Source organism: Drosophila obscura, unplaced genomic scaffold (genome assembly GCF_018151105.1).
Source record: "Drosophila obscura isolate BZ-5 IFL unplaced genomic scaffold, ASM1815110v1 contig_200, whole genome shotgun sequence".
Lineage (NCBI taxonomy): Eukaryota > Metazoa > Arthropoda > Insecta > Diptera > Drosophilidae > Drosophila > Drosophila obscura.
Genome location: NW_024542791.1, coordinates 6,201,589 through 6,224,274, shown reverse-complemented (window position 1 = coordinate 6,224,274; position 22,686 = coordinate 6,201,589). Strand labels below are relative to the sequence as shown.

Here is a 22,686-nt window from a genome sequence, read left to right as displayed (position 1 = left end):
AGCTCTCGCTATTGTCTCGCGCTTGCGATCTACGTAGCTCTCAAGCAATTTTATCTAGACTTACGACTATTTATTTGGAACCTTTTTTTTGGAGTCTGCAGAAACATATCCACCCTTTCCACAGCAAAGTTTTAAATGTAACTGCTGTTGAAGTAAAAAACCACAAACAAGCTTAAAACTGAATGTAATTAAGTTTGCTGCTGATTAAGCATTGCGTGAATGTGCGGTTTTGGACAATTAGTTGTGGTGTCCAACGCCAGTTGTGGGTGTCTGTTGCGGTCAACGATATTAATGCAGTTGCAGCTATTCTCTGCAAAAGTTTAAGCAATAATTTTAAGATATCTAATCGTAATGAAGGTATCGTAAGAAATAGATATAAGTAGAAGTTTTCTCACAGAATTTGATCTATTTCGAGATTAAATTTAATATTCCTTGGTTCAAAAAGCGTCTCGAAATGTATTTACTATTTTTGTAGTTCGATTAAAATTGCATTATGCATCCCCCAATTAGCTTCGAACGTATCCAAATCTTTGCTGACATTATTATTTACCATATCTGTTAATTTTTCATTACTTTTAAAATTGTGTATCGCATTTCTTGCCACAGCAGGACGGGCGGTGACTGATTTTGTTAAGTAACCAAATTATTTTGGGCCAATTTGTTATCAATTTGATTGATTGTGGGTATGGGAGCGGGCGCAAAGACTTGGTATTTACTTGTTATTGTGAATCTTGGGCGTTCTTCGGCCTCAGTCATGAACCGATCGCCGGTCAGACATATACTGCTGTTGATGCTCGGCATCTGCAGCACGGTGGAGGTACAGTCCCACCACATACTTGGTCTCTTTGTCAATGTGCATCGCTCCCAGCTGCTGGTGCACATGGCCGTGGCTCGTGCTTTGCTGCAACGGGGTCATCAGCTAACGTTGGTCACCACGCTCCCCTTGGCGGAGGTGGAACTGCAAGGCAACGTCACACACATTCTGGTGCCGTGGGAACAGCCAGCGGATGAGGGTAATCTTGGAACATCCTCGGATTGGCTGCTGCGTCTGCAGCGGATGTTTAACCGCTTGGAGCAGTCGGGGGATCTCCTCGATCAGCCAGCCTGGAAAGACTTCCTGAATCTGTCACCCAAGCCCCACTTTGATCTGTTACTTTTGGGCTACCATTTCAATGATCATCTTTTGGGCGTGGCTGCTCACTTCAATTGTCCAGCGGTGATTGTCTCCACCCAACAGCCGATTGGATTTGTCAACAGTCTCATGGGGAATCCAGAGGAACGCTGGTATGTGTCTCAGCCATATGACAGTCGGCAGCGTAGTGGAATCTCTGCCTGGCTCTTTGGCGTGTGGGAAAAGCTAATGGAAATGGTGGCGCGGAGAGTTCTGCAAAAGATTTACAGGTGCGAATAGCTGACTTACAATTCTATAACGCTTATCACGATTTCTCACTTTAGTTCACATTTTCCGGAGCCGCACTATCCCCCATTTGAGACAATGCGTCGTTCTGTTGTCTTGGCTCTGAATAATCATCATATGATCAGCGAGGGACCCATTGCGCCGCTATTGCCCAGCATGATTGATATAGGTGGAATACTCTTGGAGCAAAAGTTGAATGAGACTTTGCCAGAGGTTTCGAGGAATCGTTCTCTCATCATCTTCAGCTTGGGCACCCGCTTCACGTGGAAAAGATCTCCTGGGCATTTGGTTAAGACCTTCACAAAGGCGTTTGCTCAATTCCCAGACTATGATATCTATTGGACCTACGATGGACTCAATGCCAGTGAAATTATGTCGCATCATTCCCATCTAAAGTTGGCCAAATGGTGGCCCCAGCGGCACTTGCTGGGCCAGCAGCAGACGTGCCTCTTCATCACACACGGCGGCAAGGGCAGCCTCACCGAAGCGCTGTACCATGGAGTGCCCATGTTGGGGCTACCCTTGCTGGGAGATCAACGAGCCAATCTTCAAAAGATGGAAGCCAAAGGCTGGGGTTCGACTTTGTCTATGCAGAATGTCAGCCATGTAGAGCTGTCCAAGGCAATGGGAAGAATTCTCAGCCATTCCCGTTACTCCGTGAGTATATCGACAGCTTCCCATCTCTACCGCGATCGTCCGAGGAATGCCAGCGATCTGGCAACCTACTGGCTGGAGTATGTCATACGTCACAGGGGGGCGAAGCACCTGTACAGTCCCGCCCGGCAGCTAAACTTTATCCAGTATTACTCAATCGATGTCTATGCGCTGATCTATGGCGGATTGTTGCTGCTAATTGGAATCTTTAGCAGAATAAACCAAAAGATTTCTGTGACTAGAAGTATCGTTTAATTGAATACAGATACACACGGTAAATAGCTTAAGATATGAACTTAATCGAGATAACTTAAGTACACTTGAATGTTAGTTGCAATACTTCTGAACGGAACTTGTATCAGATGCAGTGGGATAGCTGCATCGCATAGTTTAATATATAGTAGATAGTAAATATGCATTAATCGTAATCTTTTATAAGTAATATTTAGTGTATACACAGTTCTGGATTGCTTTCGTTCAATGGCGGCGGCACTCGCTGGCGGCCAGGGCTCCAGCTTAGCCCTTGCCCCACTGCAGCTTCGTCTGCAGCTTCGTCTGATGCATCGAGCCCGGACGTGGACAGCGTCCGTTTTTCACATCATAGAGGCCATAGTTGCAGATCGGTTGACTGCTTTCCCGGTGCTGTATGCGGCTGTAGAACATGGCGAGAGAAAGTTAGATAGTAAAGAAAAAAGTTAGTTACACTTTTCTGTTGAGAAACTCACATTCGGTCATTCATGGCGAATCCTTCCTCGCCGTTCTTTAACCTCTGGCACGCCGCATCATTGAGATGGCAATCGCAGCGGCAGTATAGCATCACCTCGCCCACCACATTTCCCCGCCAGCTGAAGTCCTTGAAGTGTTTGGGACACTGGCACTGGGTGCTACGCTTGCGACGACTCACATTCTGCACACAACCGCATTCGGTGTGATTGACCAGCGGGATCATCTTGCCGCGATTATTCAACACAAATGGCAGCTCCACCGTAACGTTTTTTTTCACGGAACAGATCTCCCCATCCCGACAACAACCAGTGGAACTGTCGCACCGATGGAGAATCGTGGCTCGAGGATAATACTGTATATTTGTCTCTCCAATCATGTAAATGACTTGAGCCTTGGGCTCTTTGCATTCGGCTTCTTTGTTCATCCGATTGTTGTGAGCTCTGGCCATTATGATGATTGTCCCTGAAAAGGAAATAACAGGAAGTTTGATAAAGAATATTCTGAAGACCGAAAACGGTTGTTACTAAAAATATTAACTTAATTGCATGATATTGTTAAATAAAGATAAGATCCAAGAGACCATAGTTTTATTAGCAGAATATTAACATTGGTAGCTCCAATGCAATGTTATATTCGACTCTCACTTTTTGAGATTGCATTGTAATGTCGCTCGTGGCGTACGCTCTCCGTTCGTATCATTCGTAGCATATGTATATCTGTTTGCTAATGCTAATTCAAGAGCTAATTAACGTCATTTGCTTTAAAATGTCTGATTAACAACTGCCTTTAAATATAGGTCGAGTATCTATACCAATTCAGGAATTTTTTTTTTCAGATCTAGATGTTTGTAAATGTGTGTCACTGACAAACCTGTTATCAAGTTAATTATTTAATATCCCATTAGGGTTCTGCTCGTTTTAGCAGTTCACTAAACTGGCATTTAACTCCACTACGTTTTCAATGCCGTTCGAGCATTTCACTTGGGCGCTGTTGATCGCCCATTGACGTTTTTGCCGTAAACATTAAGGCTTAAAATCATTTTAGCGATTTTATTTATCTTTATCGATCGACTGGAGCAGCGTGCACCTTTATGGCCTTTGCCTTTGCTTAAGTTTACCGTTGCAGGCGTGTGGTTTTCTCTCTCATTTTTTATGCGTCGCACTATAAAAATTCTCTGAACAAATCTGCAAGCGAAATTATTTTTTATACTCTTTATTGGCGTAGTGTGAATGTGGCATGATGTTTGCAACGCATTTTCACTTAGAGAAAAATTTAACAGTGCAAGAAACATCCATATTTAAATTAAATATTCGGTTTTTTAAATATAAAAAAGACAAATTTAATGGAATTTTTGTTGTACTTAAACATATATAAGAGTATATTCATATATGCATCAATAGATGTTTTTTTAATATGGCCCACTACAATAAGACCTATTTCTAAGTCTAACAAAAATCGAAACTGAAATAAAATTATTTCTTAAGGTACCCCATGGTAAATTCGATCTTTCAGGGTATGCAAACATTCGGCTTCCTTCGATGTGTAGCTCCTATTAGAACCATAAAGTTACAGAAGCAAATGAAAGCAAAGAGAGCAGTGGTGCCGGGGAGCCTGGAGAAGTCTGCAGTCAGAGCAGACCACCCAATGGGTAGCTAATCCCAGTACTAGTCCCAGTTCCTGTGCAACTCCTCGATCGAATCACCTACTGGAGAACAACTTTCAAAGCATTTCGGCTCCTTGGGTGTGTGGGGGGGAGCCCAGAAGCCAGAACCAAGACACATAACCAGCTGCATCCATATGTAATTTTCATAAACGCTTCATGATTGAATCATCAACTTAACGAGTACGCTGAGGGGGGTCGCAAGAGGTGGATTGGGGCTAGTTTTAGTAGGTGAGAGAGCGCGAGGTGGGGAATCTCCAGAGGAAGGAAAGGGGGCATCGCTGCGATGGTTGAATGCCTCAGACTCAATGGCTGGGTCGGCGTCATCCACAACAGCCACATGAATAATTCAAGGGGCACTATCTCAACAAGCTTCAAGGACTGGAAAAGAGAGGAGAAGGAGGAGGAGAACTAGGAGGAGGAGAACTAGGAGGAGGAGAACTAGGAGGAGGAGGAGGAAGGGTTGGGTGTTTCAAAGAGGCAGAAGGCAGGGGGGGGGGGGGGGGTAAGAGGAGAGTGCAGCTCATTGCAACGTTGCTGATGCTGTTGTAGTAGAGTTTTCCCCAGTTCTGGTTGGACTGGTCTGCTGGTCTGGTTTGCCTTTGAACTTGGAATGGCATTGCCCATGAAAATGTGGGGCGACCCTGGCATTCCCCCTATTCAAAGAAGGCGAGATTGGGGGGTATATGGTGCTCCTTCCTGAATGGGGGTGCATTGTGGTTCTCTGGGAAATTACCATAGTTTACCATGACCAACAGCTGAGGCTGAGCTGAGCCCGGCCAATAAAGTCATTTTGAGTGCTCTGCCAAATGTTACACATCATTTAATCAAGGGAGAAACTTTTCAAATTGAACATAGAGAGAACATGACTTTTCCTACAAAATGCGAGTGTGTAATGAATATGGAAGAGCTAAACGATTCAAGTGGAGAAATGGAAACCAGAAATTGCAACCAGAAAATCCAAGCAATAAACGGAAATTCAGTTTTGAATGAATTTTTATTAGGCGTAATATACAAATATTTATTATGCTTTAATACTTTAAGAACTTTACAAAATTTCTGGCCACTATATTTGAGTAAAGCATTCAACTTTCGGATGCAGAAATGTAAATTTATAAAGTGGATTGTGCATAGGATATTTGGAAATCTGGGAAACTGCACTCTAAATCGAATGGTATATAAATTGGCTTTCATTAACATCCAAATATTATATTAATAGATAGATCCCTTGGGCTACTTTTTGGCTCTTATGTTTGAGTACAAGTATTATTTTTCTCCACAATTAAATTAGAAGCTTATTCACCTTTTTGAAGACTTCACTTCATCTCATAATGATACAATTAAATGGAAATACCCGTTCTTTAAAATTAAGAAATTATTATCGGTAGCGAAATGAAGCCACTGATTAAGTCACTTGACTTTCTTCAACAATATTTTCTTTGGAACTGTCTGTCTTAAAATAAATAAGCAGAAGAAAAGTGCCAACGTTCGAGGCAATTAAGTCGAAAATAGCCATCACTAAGTGAGTCAGCGCCAGCGACACGCACGGCCAGTGACATTCACAGGAAAAATTAAAATAAGGGGTATTTAAAAATGTATTTGGCATATTCTAGACTTTAAATTTTTTGACGGCAAATCTGTGGAAATGTAACACAAGGGGAGCTTAGAATCTGTCTATACGGGTTATTCCATCGGGAAGATCTTTTTTAGTGGCTTTTAGCATTAAATTTCGCCCCTCTGCGTACGCCACTGACCCAAAGTGATGTGCAAATATTCGATAACGGTGGATAAACACACCTCAAGGAAGCCAATCTGAGGAAGCCTCCAACTGTCAACTTATTTTCCTGCTAATGCAAACAGCCAACGAGCAATGTGATAAGAAAATTGTTGCATCATTATGCAGTTAAAAGCAAACCTCTCCAAACAGCATTCACAATATCCTATATGTAGCTGCCGCATTCATTGACAATTTCCCAGGCTTACTGACACACTTTCCATGGGCCTGACATTGTAGACCATCTACTCCTCCTTCTGCATCTCCGTCTTCATCTCATCCTCATCTTCAGATGCTGTCCACATGCTCTTAACGGTTTTCCAAAACACAATTTTCGCGCCCATTAAACGGCGACAATTTTCCACTCGAATGCAAATGGTAAATGAGACAGAGAGAAAGATACAGCGACCAAAGAGAAGAGGCGGAGGAGTGGTAAAAGATAAAAAGATATTGAGACAGAGGCTTGAGACCGGGAGCCCGAGAGCCCGAGCTCACATTTCATTGTCATTGTCTCGGTCTAAGGCTTGTGTGGTTGTGGTAATTGTGGTTGTTGTGGAAGTTGTTGATGTAGTAGCTGTTGGCAAGCCTAGCGGCATTACGCTTGTAATGAAGTAATTGGTAAGATCTATGCGAGACTTGAATTCCCCAAAAGCAGCAGCAGCAGCAGCAACAGCAGCAGCTACATACTCGTATAATCAACAGAGCAGGCAGCAGCTGAGACCAGCAGTGGGGTAGAAGGAAGTGTGTGAGTGTGAGGAGTGAGTGTGGTTAACAAGGCAACTCTCCTTTTAATTGCAACGAAAGTGCAGATGCATCATGGGGCAAGTAGGAGAAAGAGAATGAGAGAGGTAAGGATGGGTAGAGGTAGTGAGAAAATAACCCAAGGGGTATTACTTATACCCTTAAAGAGGGTGTACAAAATATTCCACACAAGTTTGAAAAGAAAATTGCATCCCAAAAAGTATATAAAGCAACCAATCTTCCAGAATTGTAGTCTCTTCTTTGGGAAAATATTAATATATTATAAAATATTATTAATATTAACCTTAGCTAGAGAACTTCTATCTAGAGGAATTCTTCTACCTCCACTTCTCACCTTTCTGCGAAAATACAATCCAAATAAAGCTACTTCCTGTGTAACATGTGCGGAAGGGTATTACAGCCCGCGACTTGCTATTCATTTCTTTTTTTCGAGTCCTTCTTAAAGTGGAATTTTCACTCATTTGTTGGGTTCCGACTTTCAGTTCGGGCGTTTAGAAAGCAAAGTGCGTATAGCTTAAACAAGGCTGACTTTTGACCTTCTCTGTCGTTTGGGTGCCTCGACGCGTAGTTCTGGTTTTCCATCATCGACTGCAGAGAGTCACGTGCCAAGGGATAAAACAGTCATTTTCATTTCCATTGCCATAAATAAAGACAGGGATTGTGCCGGGTCGGCTCCTCTATACATACATAGTATATTTATCTCTGAGTCTGGTCGCTTTTGCACATCAAACACCAAACAATTTCATTCTGTTCTATGCCATTTCGTATTGTACGAATGTCTGTGTGTGCACTTCCCCCTTTCTTTTGCTTTTTTTTTCGCTGAAAACATTTGCTTAGCACATTTTTTATGGCCAGAACGTGATCATCATAGGCGGGCGGGCGGTCGGTCGGTCGGTTGGGCGCCGTTTACATACATCTATTTGCAGCAAAATTACCACAACCAAAAAGGGACGGGGTGCGGGGATAGGGACGGGGTGCTATAGAGACATCGTTCGACCTTATGTGAGACGGCATTTAATAGCCTCAATGAACCCCATGGACTGTATTCTATACTCACTCTGCTTTATCTCCTGCTTCTCCTCGTAGGCCTGTCGGGAGGCCTGCACCCTACTGGGTGTTCCCAATTCCTGCTCTTTCTGTGCCGTCCAACCGCCAGGCGCCTGATCGGATGGATAGTCCTACAATACAAAAAAAGAAGAAAGAAAAAAAACCATTGAAAATTGATATGGAAATGCGAAAAATCCAGCATATTGCACGCTTTTGCTTTTGCCACACAAAAACACATTCGTCCGTTCATATGCGGGTGCATATTTTTTTATATTTTTTTTGGATTTACTTCTGCTATGGTTAGAGTTTTATTTATTATTTTGGTTTTTTGTTTTTGTTGTTTTATAACCACGTAACTCCATTTCACATTCTGTATGTTGAGGCTTTCATTATTATTGCACTATTGGCAATATGGTTTTACTCCCCATGAAATTTTTACCATTTACTGAAAATTGTGTGACTACACAAAAATAAGTCTGCAAATATTTTACAGTGCGAGCAGCTAATAAATTGGATTGTTAAATTCTAGGTGGGACACCATGAGATGACACCATGCTGAAATATTTGAATTTCAATTTTTTATTAACATGTTTTTGGGGGGATCATTGCCTAATGGCTGAACAAACTTCAATCATATTTAAAAGCAGTCCAACTTTACTTTAATTGGAGTTGACTAAAGGTTAGGTTTTGGCATGCGTTGTGTTGCTTGAATCGCTTTATGATGCAGCTCTAATAAATTAAGCTATCAGAAAAAGCGGAGATGCCGTTTCTTATTGGTTGGAGCTGCTTGTTGAATTGCCAGTCATCTCTCTGATAAAGATATTTATTTATATAATAGATACATATGTTAATAATTTTAAATACATATACAAACATATATATATGTACATTTGTTCGTCTTGGCTCATCTGGCAAATTCTTGTTCGCTAGAAGACTGACTCATCAAATGGACATGTATGGTTTTGCATACTGATATGAACTACACAGAAAATTGACTCTATGCACGCCCATCTATTCTTTTTGCCTGATTTTGTGCTCCACTTTTATTCTGATCTTTAAAGATGTCTTGATGACTAATCATGATGTTCTCTTATTACAATTTCTTGTGAAATACCCAAATATTGTATCAATGTTTGTGATGAAATATGGAAATCTCTGCGTGCAAAATCATTGAATTATTTTCTTTTGTGTTTATTTGATGTGGGGGAAAATTGTGTGGAAAATGCGAAAATGCATTATGCTAAAATCATTTTGTAATAAGCAGATTGTATGGTTCTCCATGGAACCCCATTCTCCCCTCCCCATTACCTGTCTGCCACGTGGCAGGCCCCTTGGAGTATGCAACAAGAGCTTTAACGCTTCTTGCTTCAACTTTATTTTATCCGATGTTTGGCTTTGTTTTTGCGGCAAGTGAACAAAAATTAAATTAAATTTATGCATTTTGATTTATGCTGGCAGGTTGCAGAGGCAGGTATTCATGTGGCAGCTATTCATGAGTATCTGTGTGCGTGTGTGTGGCATGTGGCAGCTTTTTATGAATATGTTTGAGTGTGTGGCAGCTATTCATGGCAGCGCCTGTATGGCTGTGTGTGTTCGGCTTGTTATACGCAGAAATTTTGATTTATTTAACAGATTTTTAACACGCTTTCCACACACACATACACACAAACACAAAAGCCGCAGCAGCAACAGCAAACTGCAACAGCAACTGCAATGTGTGTGCCACACCTGAGAGCACCTGAAAAGCTATCACTTACAGCTCAAAGAGCAACAGAGGAACCACCAGCAGAAGCAGAACCAGAAGCAGCAGCAACAGCAACAGCAAAAATCGACAGAGAGTAGTGAGTAGACGGGGGGTAAAAACTTTTACAATTTGCATTGCCACATATCGATTTTCAACAAAAGGATTCTCTGTGCACTCCCAGCCCCTTGGATAGCCCCACTGAATGACATGAAAACTAACGACATGCATATAAGTGATACATAATGCGACAACTGGGGAAGGGGTGGGGAGGGGAGGGGAAGGAAAGAGGTGCCAGAGGCAAAAGATAGAGTAGCCAGAGAAAAGCCTGCCTTCAGGGTGTAATAAATGAAGTGTGCATGTAAGAAAAATGACACCAGTAGGAGTAGAGTCACCAGCCATTCAGGAGCACCAAACCAGGAAGGGGAAAGGAGCAAGCAGCAGCAAGGATACAACACCATTCACATTCCCTTAGCCACCAAAGCGTTAAGTGAAATGGCCAGCGTAATGGAAAGCTTCTGGGGCAAGGGGGCTAAAGCTACGGTGGATTCCTGAAAATTGAAGGTTATGCCAAGTCATGTCCTGCATGCCAGGCAGCTAATGGCTCGAATTCCCAAACTACGCCATGTACATACATATATCGTTTTTGGCTGCTTGAATCCTCAGAATGTGCGAAAGGGTGTAATATATCTTGTTGTGTGGTGAATATTTTGGGGGTATTGTGAATATTGTGGGGGTACGTAACATAATGCTTATCCATTATTTAAATAAACTGCAGGTTCAACTATTTTATTGGTTTCGATTTCCTCTTCATATGATTCATGTATTGTACATCCTGCTTCTATTTGCTGTACGAAATTTCTGTATCAACTTTATTTCCATTTGTACAATAAATTGTTCAAGTCGATATTTTCGAAAAGTTTCCTCAAGTCATAAATTTCAGTTTTATAGAGGGAATTTATATCGCATTTGTTATGTTTGGCATCTTCTAACATTTCGAGTTTTTATTTCGAACTTATCTTTATCTTCACGATGCATTTTCTCCATTATTGCACATTGCTTGTGGCCATAGTACATACTCCCCTTATTATAACTATTCCAAAGATAATGGCATACAAATTTCACGTTATTTCTATAAGTTCACATTAATATTCTACTTTTATACTTTGCTGTTGAGAACTTCAGGTTGGTTTACTTTGGGTATAACCATTGTTTTGATACGAATCAAAAAGCCTATCGAAGGACAACTCATATCAACTCATTAATTGTTTTCGATATCGGCGCTACAGATGCCGAGATATGAAAATATAATTATGAAAGAAAATCGGGTTTTTTATTTTTAAAAATCGATTTTGGCGTATATTGCAGAGTTCTAAGTATGAGGATGTGATCTACTTCTCCAAGCATAATATCTAATTTTTGTCTAGTGCAAAGTGCATTCTTCCCTTTTTCTTAAGCCCCTTTCTGGTTTTACACCCTTTTTAAAATTCTCTCTCTTATATTTTTAGCCAACTAAATCTCACCCATCGTTTTGCTTAGCTGAATCCCAAGTCTTACCCTTCTGTCAGCTTATTCAAAAACTACTCATCCACCTACCCATCGTTCTTCTACTTCTTTTCGACTAATTCTGAGCCCATCAAAGGCAACACCTCGACCATGCCTGGCGTTTTATAACCAGTTCTACTTAAGCTTCATTACGCATGCTCAGCCATGACAGAGCCATTCCATCCCAGGTTGCCACAACCCGACACCGACTCCGACTCCAACTCTGTATCCAGCGCCTCCCTGCATTACCATCAATCTGCAGTGCCAATCCCAGGAGCAGGAACCGGAGCTCCACTCCAGGGGTTGGGGCTATGGCTGGAACCCAGATGAATGAACACACACATACAAAAAAGAGAGAAAAAACCCATTAAGTGTCTGCTGGGTTGACAGTATTCGAAAAACAGTTGGTGCGCTGTTAGGCCCCGACCTGAAACCTACCGAACAATATAAAAAACGAACCAAACTTCATTTGCATTTGCATTTGCCCCTTGTGTTCTGCTCGAGCGTTTGAAGGATGCCCTGGCCTGGCAGACCGGCGGACTGTGTGGCGGACTCTGTGTGGCAGTTTCTTTATTATTTTTTTTTCTCTTATTTTTTTTTGTTTTTTTTTTCACCTTTTTGTTTAGCCTCAATTGGGATTCCTGGCGTGGGTGTGACTTGTGTTTGGTATTTTACGAGCCAGAAGGCAACTGCGACAACAATAATAAAGAGCCTGTCGTGGGTTTATTTGCAATCAAAAGAGTTATGAGCCAAATGCAAATAGCGCACCCAGAACGCACTGTTTTATTATCCTGCTGCTTGTTGCCTGTTCCCGTCCCCGCATCCTCTCTCCATTCACTACAAAATAAAAGGGAACCAACATCTCAAAGGCGAGGTTCAGGGCTTAGCTTAGGTGTTTGCCCTGGTCAAGCTGTGGCCTCCATCTTAAGGTCTCATTGTAAAATGCGTCAATGGGAAAAATATGATAAAGAAACAGAAGCTATAAATTGACATTACGACTAAAAGATACCTACTGATCGGGAAGAGACATCATAATACTTGAGAAATCTGTATCTGTGAAATAAACATGCTAGAACTAGCAAGCTGAAACAAAAATTTATTCTGCCAAAAATAGGGGCAAACCATAGGTAATCTTCATTATTTTGACTGTAAGAATTCTGTGCTTGACATGCTTTTTGTTATTTTTCAAGACACTAGCCTGGATACCAGTCTATTAATTAAGATTTCCATATCTTAAAAAGGGCGTTTCTTAAGTAGCATAGGTTTCTGGATAGCACAGGAATATTTGAAATATTTTGCCGAAAAAGGGTAAAGATTGCACTAGTCTCTGAGATTTACCATTCTACGAGTACAACCCAATTCTTTACTAGACTGCAGGGTACAGCAAAAACAGTGGCATAAATAGACTCCCAGCAAATTCGCCAACAACTGTGTAAATAAACAAAAGGGACGGGGTAATGGTGTAAGGGACAGGAAAGTTCAGGAAGATAGCTAGACACGAGAGAGGCGAGACGAATGGTACTTACTGGGGCATCCAACCAGAAGTACAATCCAATATTTGTCTATGCCAAAGAGCGCACAGTAAACAGACCCAACTAAATATATGCGACGCTGACTCTCCCCCACGGAACTCATTCCCCGTAGAAGCCGTCTCTAAATGGGGAAGTAGATTCCATCCCAGATTCCCCACTATGATTCTCTTTTGCTTAATTAGAATTCCCATCCGAAAGTGGGGTATGATGAAACTTGCGGGATATTGGAGCCCATGAAAATATACACAGAAGAAAGCATTTCACTGTCTTTTCGTGAAGCGATTTCTGTTCTGGGAGATGCAATCTTTATGCATCTGTGAAATTTTTTTTTTTGGTGGTTTCTGCTGATGTGCAGCTTTTAGATGTTTTAGTCTTATGCAGCCATTTGGAATGGTCTTTGGGTGGTCTAAGAGTACCGATAAATTCTTTTTATATTAAAGTCAAAATTCAGACAAAAATCAATCAAATCCTTTACACATGCATTTGGAAACAAATAATCCATTAAAGCAATTTTGAACTCTCAAAACTTCTCTTCCATAAATTCTCCTTTTCTTCATGTGAAAACCCTCTTGTGTATCCTATCCCTTTCCCACTCTATGGAGTTTCCTTCCCTAAGGGTATTCCCAATTCGTTTTTTAAAGGCCTTTTTCATTCTGTTTCTTAATTTGTGTAGAATGCCATGCCGCCAAATGCAAAATTCAGCAATTTGGCTAAAAGCTAAACAGTGAAAAGCGCAGCAAGAGCGTTCAGTGTTTTGGAAAAATGTTGGGCACCATCTCCCTCTCTCTCTCTCTCTCTCTCTGTCTCTCAATATTTCTCATTTTAGAAATTGTAAACATGGCCCCCAGACCAGACACGAGAATGATATGGGGGGTGATTCGGGTTACCCGACAGAAAGAGTGGACCACATGGCGTATGCTTAATGTGCGATGAGTTTTGCCTGCCTCTGCATTGTGCCGAGTAAGTATTGCAGTGCTGCTTGTGTTTCTCTTAACATTTAACATTATTTTTTGTTGTTTTTTTTTCAGCTTGTCATAAAAGTGCCAATTAGGGGGCTCTCTGGCAATTTGGCCATAAACTTAAGTAATTAAAACTAGGCAACACTTTGCATACGTACACACATACATACATGTGCACGTATAGTTGGCCAGTGCTCAGTGCTCTACGCTTTTTTATATCTTAATTGAAACTGCACTCGCATTAAAAGCCCATACAATTTCATACATTTTAAAGAAGGAGCTCGACTTTTGGCTTTCTGGTCTGGTGTGGAAAATGTAAAATGCTTTTTAATTTTAACGAGCGAATGGATACCACAGTAACCCTCTGGCACTCTCCTTTCTGGCTTCATGGTCCATGGTCCACGGTTTATTATGACAATTTTATATTTGTTTGCTTTTTCGGTGAATGCGAAAACGAAAGCAGCTGTCGAGTGGGATAAAAGAAAGCAGCAGCAGCAGCAGAAGCACCATTACCATCACCAAAGACGCCGCCTTTGGCTCCATAAAAGGCAACATTTGGCCATGCCACAGTGCCCAGTCGACCCGTGCATCCATCCAATGTCAATGACAGGCGACTGGTGCTGCCATCTGAGAGAACAAGCCCACCGTCAGAAGAAGCCAAACAGCTGAAATAGCTGGGGCGCCTCCTCCCAATTAAGTTGCGGGCATCACCAAAAGTTGCAACAGCAACATGAACATGCCGGAAATGTAGAGAACCCGCGATCCCATCTTCATCATCATCATCATCATGGGCGTCATCAGCATTGAGGGATCGATAGGCAGCAGCGATCACATTGACTGATTGCCAGTCGAGACATCAAATTGAAGTCTGCGGATAGAGATGGATAGAGAACTTGTCTGGGGCAAGGAGTGGAAGATGCATGTGGAGATGGCGTTCAACGGGGGGAGGGGGGCTGTTGCTGCTGCTGCAACTCTTCTAATTGCAACGCCCACACGCACTGAGCCGATTGCCGCGAGAGAGATTGCCTAAGAGATTGAAACGTTCCGCTTGCGCCAGTCCTGCCTCTGCTCTGCTCTGCTCCGATATGATATGATCTGATCTGGTCTGGACTTGTCTCGGCACTGAGGTCTGTCCAGGACTGGTCTAGATTGACTTTTCCAATTTGTTTGCATTTATCATTTAGCGATGCCCTGACTTTTGACTGAGCAACTTAGGCTATGGGTTGGTTTTTGTGTTGAATGATGTTCGCTTTTGGAATGGATGCTGTATTGAAAGTATTTTCAAGTGAGGGAAAGCTTTTATAATGGGTTTGCGTATTAAATAAGTCAATTTTGGGATTGTTTTACATTTAAACACTTTTCAGGTGAGGCATGCTGTATAAGTTATCAAATTTATTATCAAACATTATGGAGATTTTTGTATTAAATTATAAATCATATTTTATTTCACATATTATAAAATCTTTTGGTTAAGTTTCTTCTTTTTAGTTCCCAATAAAATGAAAAGAAATCAAGTTTAAGTTCCCTTAAAAGGTTTCCCAATCCAAATTATTTCAATCCCTGAAACACTTTCAAATACATTAAATGCCCAGAATAAAGATTTTTTCTTCCATATTTCTTCAGCAGCATATCCATCAATCAAGCATAAAGTCGCTGCCCCACCCCCTTGTTACAAAATATTTCAAAAAGAAATCACACTTAAATCTGCACAGAAAATTCTTGGAACTACTTTCATGCTCCATCATCTGAGAGAAAATCCCGCATTAAATATAGAACAAAGGGATTTCTATGATTTATGTGGAGAGACATGGTATGCTGGCGGATTGTAGTGTGAGTGTATTAAAACTTCGTCTTGGCCATGATTTATATTTGTTGTTGGTTTTTAATTGCGTGTTTGTTTGGCGCACGGCTCTCGTTTAATGGCCAACAAGTCGGTCGGCCGGCGATCAATCAGGCAGCAAGTTCAGTTCACACAGTCCCACAGTCTGGGCGAGTAAATTATGGCCAAAATCAGCGAAATATGCCAAAAAGTGAACTCTTTAGAGCTGTTTTCCTTTTATTTATTGTACGTTCAGGCGACAAGTTCCCCTACACATTCCGCAAAACATTCCATTGCCTGCTGCTGCGTTTGGGCCAACACTTTCCCCTCGGGAGAAAAGCGATAGAAATTAATAATATAAAACTTTATAGATTTGCCATATAAATTTAAGGCTTCCGCATTTTATATATTTTAACTTTCGGTTGAGCTATAAATCATGACCAGATCGTAGCGGATTTACGAGAGGGAAAACCGAAACCACTTTGAGCGGTTTGCTATTATGTCATAAGCCGATTTGCCTGTCATTAGTGCCAGAAAGCGCCCCACATTAGGATTGCCAATAAATCAAAATTACCCCTAGACATACATATCTACGCACTAACAAAAATATACGAGTATATACTCGTGTGTACAGATATATATGTATGTATATCGATGTGGCAACGGATTTCGTCTCTCAACCGAGTGTGGCAATCGGCAGGTCAAGATTTTTATAGTGGAGAACATTTTGTGTATTTAATTTTAAGTACAATCCCGAACAAAAGTGAAAGTTTAACGATATATGTAGAGATTTCTGTTTATGACGGGGCATTCCCACAAAGTATATGTTTTCAAAATAAGCTACAAAATTGAAAAGACAGAATGGGTTCAGTGGCTGAAAGTATTTTTGACCTTTAATGTACGAGTTCCTTTCGATTTCAATTTTTTTTATATAATTTAATAATATTTTCATTGTTAATCTAGTCCACGAAATTCCTAGTAAAAATTTGATGATTATTTCGTTCTATCGCTTTCTTTTATATTTCAGTTAAATGAAACGAATCCAAAAATTTTATTATTTATAGGAGTTCCCAATTCCATTCACTGTCTATTCCGCGAATACCGCTGGCGAATGTTTGATGAACTTTCAATCATTGCGCCTTATCGCGACTCATCCATTGTGGCCGCTCTCTGTACACTCTCCCTACGAGTATTTGCCTTAGATAACCTCCTTCCATTTCCATTTCCATTCCCATTCTGTTGAAGATAAACGGCATTTTGTAGTCATTCAACTATAGAGATTGTACATAGTACAATTCTGTATGCGCCAAGATGCTAATGACTAGACCGGGTCTTATATTCAATATGTATTTGTATATACTATATTTTGCATTTTAATGACCTTGTGCTGAGAGCAATTAAAGTGCCCGATGATTAATTGATAAACATGAAGCATGTGTACGCTTCAGACTAGTATAAAGCGATTTCCCTTCCAACGAATTCGCTTTTTCATTATTGACCCATTAGTATTTAAATATTTTATATTCTATATATGGCTGTAGAGAGCTCTTCAAACTACATGCTGGAAAAAGTTCAGCCGGCGAGAGATAACCTTTCGGCGGTCCAACATTCGGGGTCTCTGATTGGAAATTCCAAAACATTAAAAATGTAGAGATTTTGGGTGGTGGAATATGTTCTTGTGGTGGTGTTGCTAATAATATAAGAGGAGAGTTAAAGTGAAAACAGGCTAGCAGCGTTGCTGCTGCTGGTAGTGGCGGCAGTTGCAACACAATTATGCCCCTCCCGTCGTTATGCGTTGGCCAACAAACCAGTAAAAAGGAGAATAAACAGAGGAGAATCACAACGGAGAAACGAAATGAAATGGGATTGGTGGGAAACGTGATGGGTGGGACTGCAAAGGTGTGGGAGGATGTGGGATGTTGGAATGATATGGAAAGATGTGGGCTGGTGTGGTATGGCAGTAATATAAAATATTCGGAGGACAAGTGCACAGATATTGGGTGGCAAGGTAAAGTGCCCCCAGGCGCATTGATGCAAGTTTGGGTGAGTGCGCATCGGTGTGTGTATATGTGAGTGTGTGTGTGGCAAAGGACAGAAATATGATATTAAATTCCTTTCTCAAAGGGTCACAGGAAGGGGGAAAAAAGCTGGATTGTGGTAAGGTAATTTCATGACCACAGACCATAAGCTTTTTATACCGCCCCACTGCATCAGGTCGCCTCATCCCCACACATTCTCAGTCACTCACCGACGCACAGGGGCATGCTTCTCCTCTACATATTGCCACACGGGGCTTGGCATTTATGAACGCTTATTAAATCAGCTTTGCCATTGGATTCCATACATAGTTGCGTGTGCAACAGATAAGAGTGAATAAGTATATGGTACATAGCAGAAACTGGCAACTAATGGAACTGCAATAATGCAGCATAATCAACTCGAACAAGATGTCAGATGTGTCAAAACACGAGTATATTGGCAGGGATTTACAGAGTTATTCTATCGTTATTGGTTAGGTGTTGCAGAGCATTGGTTGGGTTTATAAGGTTTAAGAATGAAATTAAATTATTAGTTGTGGCTATTTTTGTAAGAAATGAAATCATATCAGATCTATCTCACCATTATGAGCTAGTCACAAATATACCTATGTATATGTGTACATATGTATTTGCTATCTCTATGCGAGCGATGGATTGGCATAAGTAGAAAAAGAGATGGACAGACTGAGAATGGAGTGACAAATTGCTGAAACATGTATGTATGTAGTTCAGGGTTATTTGTTAGATTGGCAATCTGATCACATTTACAAACTCATTTATGAGCAAAATCTAGCAAAGTCTTCTTTTAAGCGTGCAATTAGTACGTACATATTTTCATAGAATATACATTTGTACGATCTGTAGAATGTGCGGATGTACAACGGATGTACAATCAGTTCACGCTTAAGAGTTCCGTGATCTCAGTACTTATGTATATGTAAATTTAAATAAATGCATACATTAATGCACATTCTTCACAAGTGACTCATTCTGTGCATTGAAATCAAATCCCATTTACTACCATCTCAATTATGAGTAATCAATATTCATCATCGTATATTAGGGGATCTGTGATCTGTGTGGATGACAGTACACCCTTTGGTACAATCGATTTCCCTGTAAGCGCCCAAGGCGACAAGCAGTTACAGCTTGTCGCATCAATTAGGCCAATTAATGTTGGCCCACCAGCATAACGGAGAGTTATGTAGCCCTTTCTGTGATCTGATATTCCTGTAATTCCCCTCATTGAAAGTGTCTCTGTGGATGTCTCACTGTGATTGTCTCTGTTTGTATGTGGCGATCGTTGACCAGCTGCTGCCGGCCCTGGAATATCAGAGACAGGTTCTCTGTCGCCTTCCCTCCTCGGCACGACATTGAGCGGCTTGGGCTGGCCCAATTACAGGCCGGAAAGTGAAACCGATGGCATCAATCGTTGACTGAGAAGGATATATGTATGTATGTATGTATGTATGTACGTATCTTTTTGGCTACCGATCTGAGGGGCAGAGCCAAATTGGCTTGTTAACCAAATTGGTGGCTCCTACCTGCCGCAACACGTTTCATAATTGCGAGTGGAACCTTTTCCCAGTATTCACAGCATTGTGTAACTGCTTCTTATCGATCCACAACTGGGTGGGCTCCTCCGTTCCGAGTGCCTCTCTGTGATCAGTGATCAGTGCTCACGATCGGGACTGGATGGGAGGCTCAGGGTAAGTCGTTCACTCGAGTCAGTCGCATTGGTTCGTTCGTTCATTCACGCTTCGAGCAAGGTTCAAGGTGAGGCATCTCATTCCGATTCTAATGCGCAAACAACTCGCGCAGACACTCGAAACTTGTCCCAAACAGAGAGTCGATCAATCAGTTGGTTTTAGGGGACTTTTGAACAAGTTTGGAAATCTTTCTCTTACATTTTAATGAAATTAATAGGAATTTCTGAGAAAATTTAACTTTGTTTTAGAATATTTCTAATAAAATGGAATGGAATTAAAGGAGGATTATTTTAAGGCTTATTTATAAAATTTCGAAATTATTTGAAATATTTTTAGAGATATTTTGTTTGTACTTATACATAAATAAATACTTTTTGGAATAAACTATGTCATCTAATTCTCATTTTTGTGATTGTGAAAGCAATGCTTTAATTGCTTTTAAAATCTGTTCGGCAGATGTAAACCGTTTTATATAATTTCATTTGAAGCTAAAATAGTTGAGGATTCTTTTGATTACGGTTTTAATGGAACAGAACTCTCCCCAGAATTCTGCTGTCAGCCCTCGTTGAATAAGAACCAGCGGACAAATATTTAACCACAGCTCCAAACACACACCCAGCGCGAGCAAGTCAGAGTGAAGATAATAATAAAAGATACAGTAAGATCCCCGCTGGATTCAGAGTCAACAAGCATCATGGGCAGGAGGATATGTTTTTACGACTTCCAAGAAGTCTCTCTCTCTGTGTGTGGGTTCGGCAAACTTACCTCATCAAAGCCGGTGCGCGAGCCATCCACTTGATTATAATTATCATGCGGATGCCGTGGCACGCGCTTGTGGTTCCCCATCTCCAGACCCTCGTCCCACTCGTCCTCGTCTTGGTCCTGGTAGAAGCTGTAGGGTTCCGTAGGACTGCTCCGTGCCGGTGCCGAGGTCGGATACACGGTGGGCTTGATGTATTTGTAGATGAGAGTGCCTCTCGCGGTCACATTTCTCACGTCACGATAATTATTATCCGGTAGATTTAACGACCAAGACCGGTGATAGTTGGCGCCATTCGTCAGGGCAAAGCCGACGATTAGGGGAATGACTAAATACATTACAATATGTTTCAACATTTTCTATTCACTTTCGAATATTTCTATGTATTTGAAATATGCCTCATCTATTTTATGCCCCTTTATTTTGGCTTTGCTTTTTTATTGAACACTTGACACTTTTCTAGAAATTAAAGGAAAAGAAACCGAATTTGATTAATTGGTAATCAAAAATATTAATTCTTTTAATTAATTTGTGTGTTTGCTCCACTCATTTCAAGTCGATTATTTACTACTTCGCAGCTTGTCACAACATTTTTAAGGAGTTTACTGTATTTCAACAAGTTGTTTAAATATTTCGGCATACATCCAAATATTTATATACATATGTATGCTATTTTTTGGCACACGCCTTCGCTTTTCGCGCACAGCTGCTGAGCCTCAACGGGTTTGTCGGTTATTTGCAAATGGAAACACGAGAAAAAAGATTTTCTCAATCGCTGTTTTTTATTTATAAATAATTTGTTTGCTGTCTGCTCTTTACTAATGAAAAAAATTTGCGTCTAGCGAGCCGCTGGCAACAATTTGAAGATTTTTTTTCTTGGGCCTACCTAAACAAAGAACTTGAGATGATTCGTGTATGCGAATTTTTGTGAGGACTGTTGCTAATCGCAGGAAAAATGTAAAAAAGTAAGATATGAGTGGAAAATGACGTGTTCTTGGAATAAGTTTTTATAATTTGTGAGGTCCATTCAAACAAAGAAAATGGCATGCTTTTTGTGAATATTGTTGCAAATAAAAAATTAAAAGCAAGAAAATGGTATTATTCTGATATGCAAATATCCTTAATAATCCTTAATATCCTTTTCTAACAGAATTACGAATGTTTACACTAATTTTCCTAGCTAATTCGTTTTATTTGTGTTGCTTTCGATATTATTATAATTTTGTTCACACATATTTTTGCACTATAAATTGTTGTATTTATTAAAACACGTTTTTCCGTTTTTCTATTTGCTGAAGAAAATTTACAATCAGTTGTTAAATTGACTGAATATTATGTCACACTGAACTATTTCGCACATCAAATTAACAGGGAATTATAGCTTTCTTTGATTGGTTTTCTGTTGCGGAAAAATAATCAGAATTTTGTGCACCTTATTCACTGCCATATATTTCGAAGTTGATACACTTTTTTAATGGTATTTTGAGATTTTTTTTTATTGGAGATTTTTTTAACAAGGAACACTGAAAACAAGGCGACGCGCTTGCTCGATCCGATCAGCTACGATACGACACAAAAATGATGATGTCGACGCTCTAACTGTTGCCGGCACACTCAACACGGTCTGCCGGTTCGCAGCAGCCTATATCCCCAAAGCTCCCCAAATGGCCTCTCTCTCTCTCTCTCTCCGAATTGCTCCCAATCGCACGCGATCGCTGCTGTTTCTCGTTTGCTCTCTTTCTCTCTCTGCCTCTCTGTGTAAATGATTTGCTTTCTTTTCCCCATGCAAACTGCACTCCTTAACGTTTATAAAACTTGGCACTTCTGTTTCACTCTCTTTGATAATTCTCTTAAAGTGCGTGAATCATTGGGTGTTTATGGTCGAATTCCAACAAAAACGATATTGGATCCGCAGCTTCATTGAGGGCCTTAAGCTGGATGCAAATCGGATGACTCAGATATTATTCTGCAGCAATTACTAAACTGAATAAGTTCTGTTCATAGAAAAGTGAATTTAATTTGTTCTTAAATTATCTTCACAAGCCAAAGAGATTGCTGCAAATATTTCAAGAATCCCAATGATCGAATCGTTACAATTTTTAGTATGTAATTGCAAGTGAAAGATCTGCAACGGGGAAACCCACCTTAAGGCAAATGTTGATCAGAGACAGGTCTTTTGAAGATGTAATAAAATAATCCAAATATTAAACCAAACACAAAAAATATATACATAAGAGTTTATTTTAAATATAGAGTTATTATAGGTTTTAATTGGATCCTCTTTGCCTCTTAGCTTTCTGATAAACCTGTCAACGATAAATCATTATTTTGGCACCACTTATTAATATTTATTTATACTTGCTTATCAATCTCGTGCTGCAAATGATTCATGTTGGCTGACATCAAAAATGGAAATTGCTTTCGATTTTCGTTTTTAATTTGTTGCATTTCTTACAATTTATAAATAGAAATGAGAATATCGGATATTGTTACAGTTACGTGAGAGTGCTCATGATCTTCTCCTGTCTTACTCTCTCGCTGG

The 22,686-nt window shown here is 40.5% G+C and overlaps 2 protein-coding genes across 3 annotated transcripts; one reads left to right on the top strand and one right to left on the bottom strand.

The window, feature by feature from the left end:
• The first annotated feature begins 781 nt into the window (after positions 1–781).
• On the top strand, positions 782–2,494 carry LOC111073368 (UDP-glycosyltransferase UGT5). Its single transcript, XM_022365651.2, has 2 exons — positions 782–1,401; positions 1,456–2,494. The coding sequence occupies exons 1-2, from the start codon at positions 791–793 to the stop codon at positions 2,324–2,326; spliced, it is 1,482 nt and encodes a 493-aa protein (XP_022221343.2). The 5' UTR covers positions 782–790; the 3' UTR covers positions 2,327–2,494.
• On the bottom strand, positions 2,301–21,746 carry LOC111073369. Of its 2 annotated transcripts, XM_022365652.2 has the most exons (5): positions 21,577–21,746; positions 20,150–20,603; positions 8,051–8,171; positions 2,797–3,259; positions 2,301–2,723 (listed from the first exon to the last, which is right to left on the bottom strand). In XM_022365652.2, the coding sequence occupies exons 2-5, from the start codon at positions 20,498–20,500 to the stop codon at positions 2,588–2,590; spliced, it is 1,071 nt and encodes a 356-aa protein (XP_022221344.2). In that variant the 5' UTR covers positions 20,501–20,603; positions 21,577–21,746; the 3' UTR covers positions 2,301–2,587. The 2 variants fall into 2 exon arrangements, with proteins under 2 accessions (XP_022221344.2, XP_022221346.2); XM_022365654.2 differs by lacking the exons at positions 2,301–2,723; positions 2,797–3,259 and adding an exon at positions 7,294–7,990.
• Between the last annotated feature and the right edge of the window lie 940 nt (positions 21,747–22,686).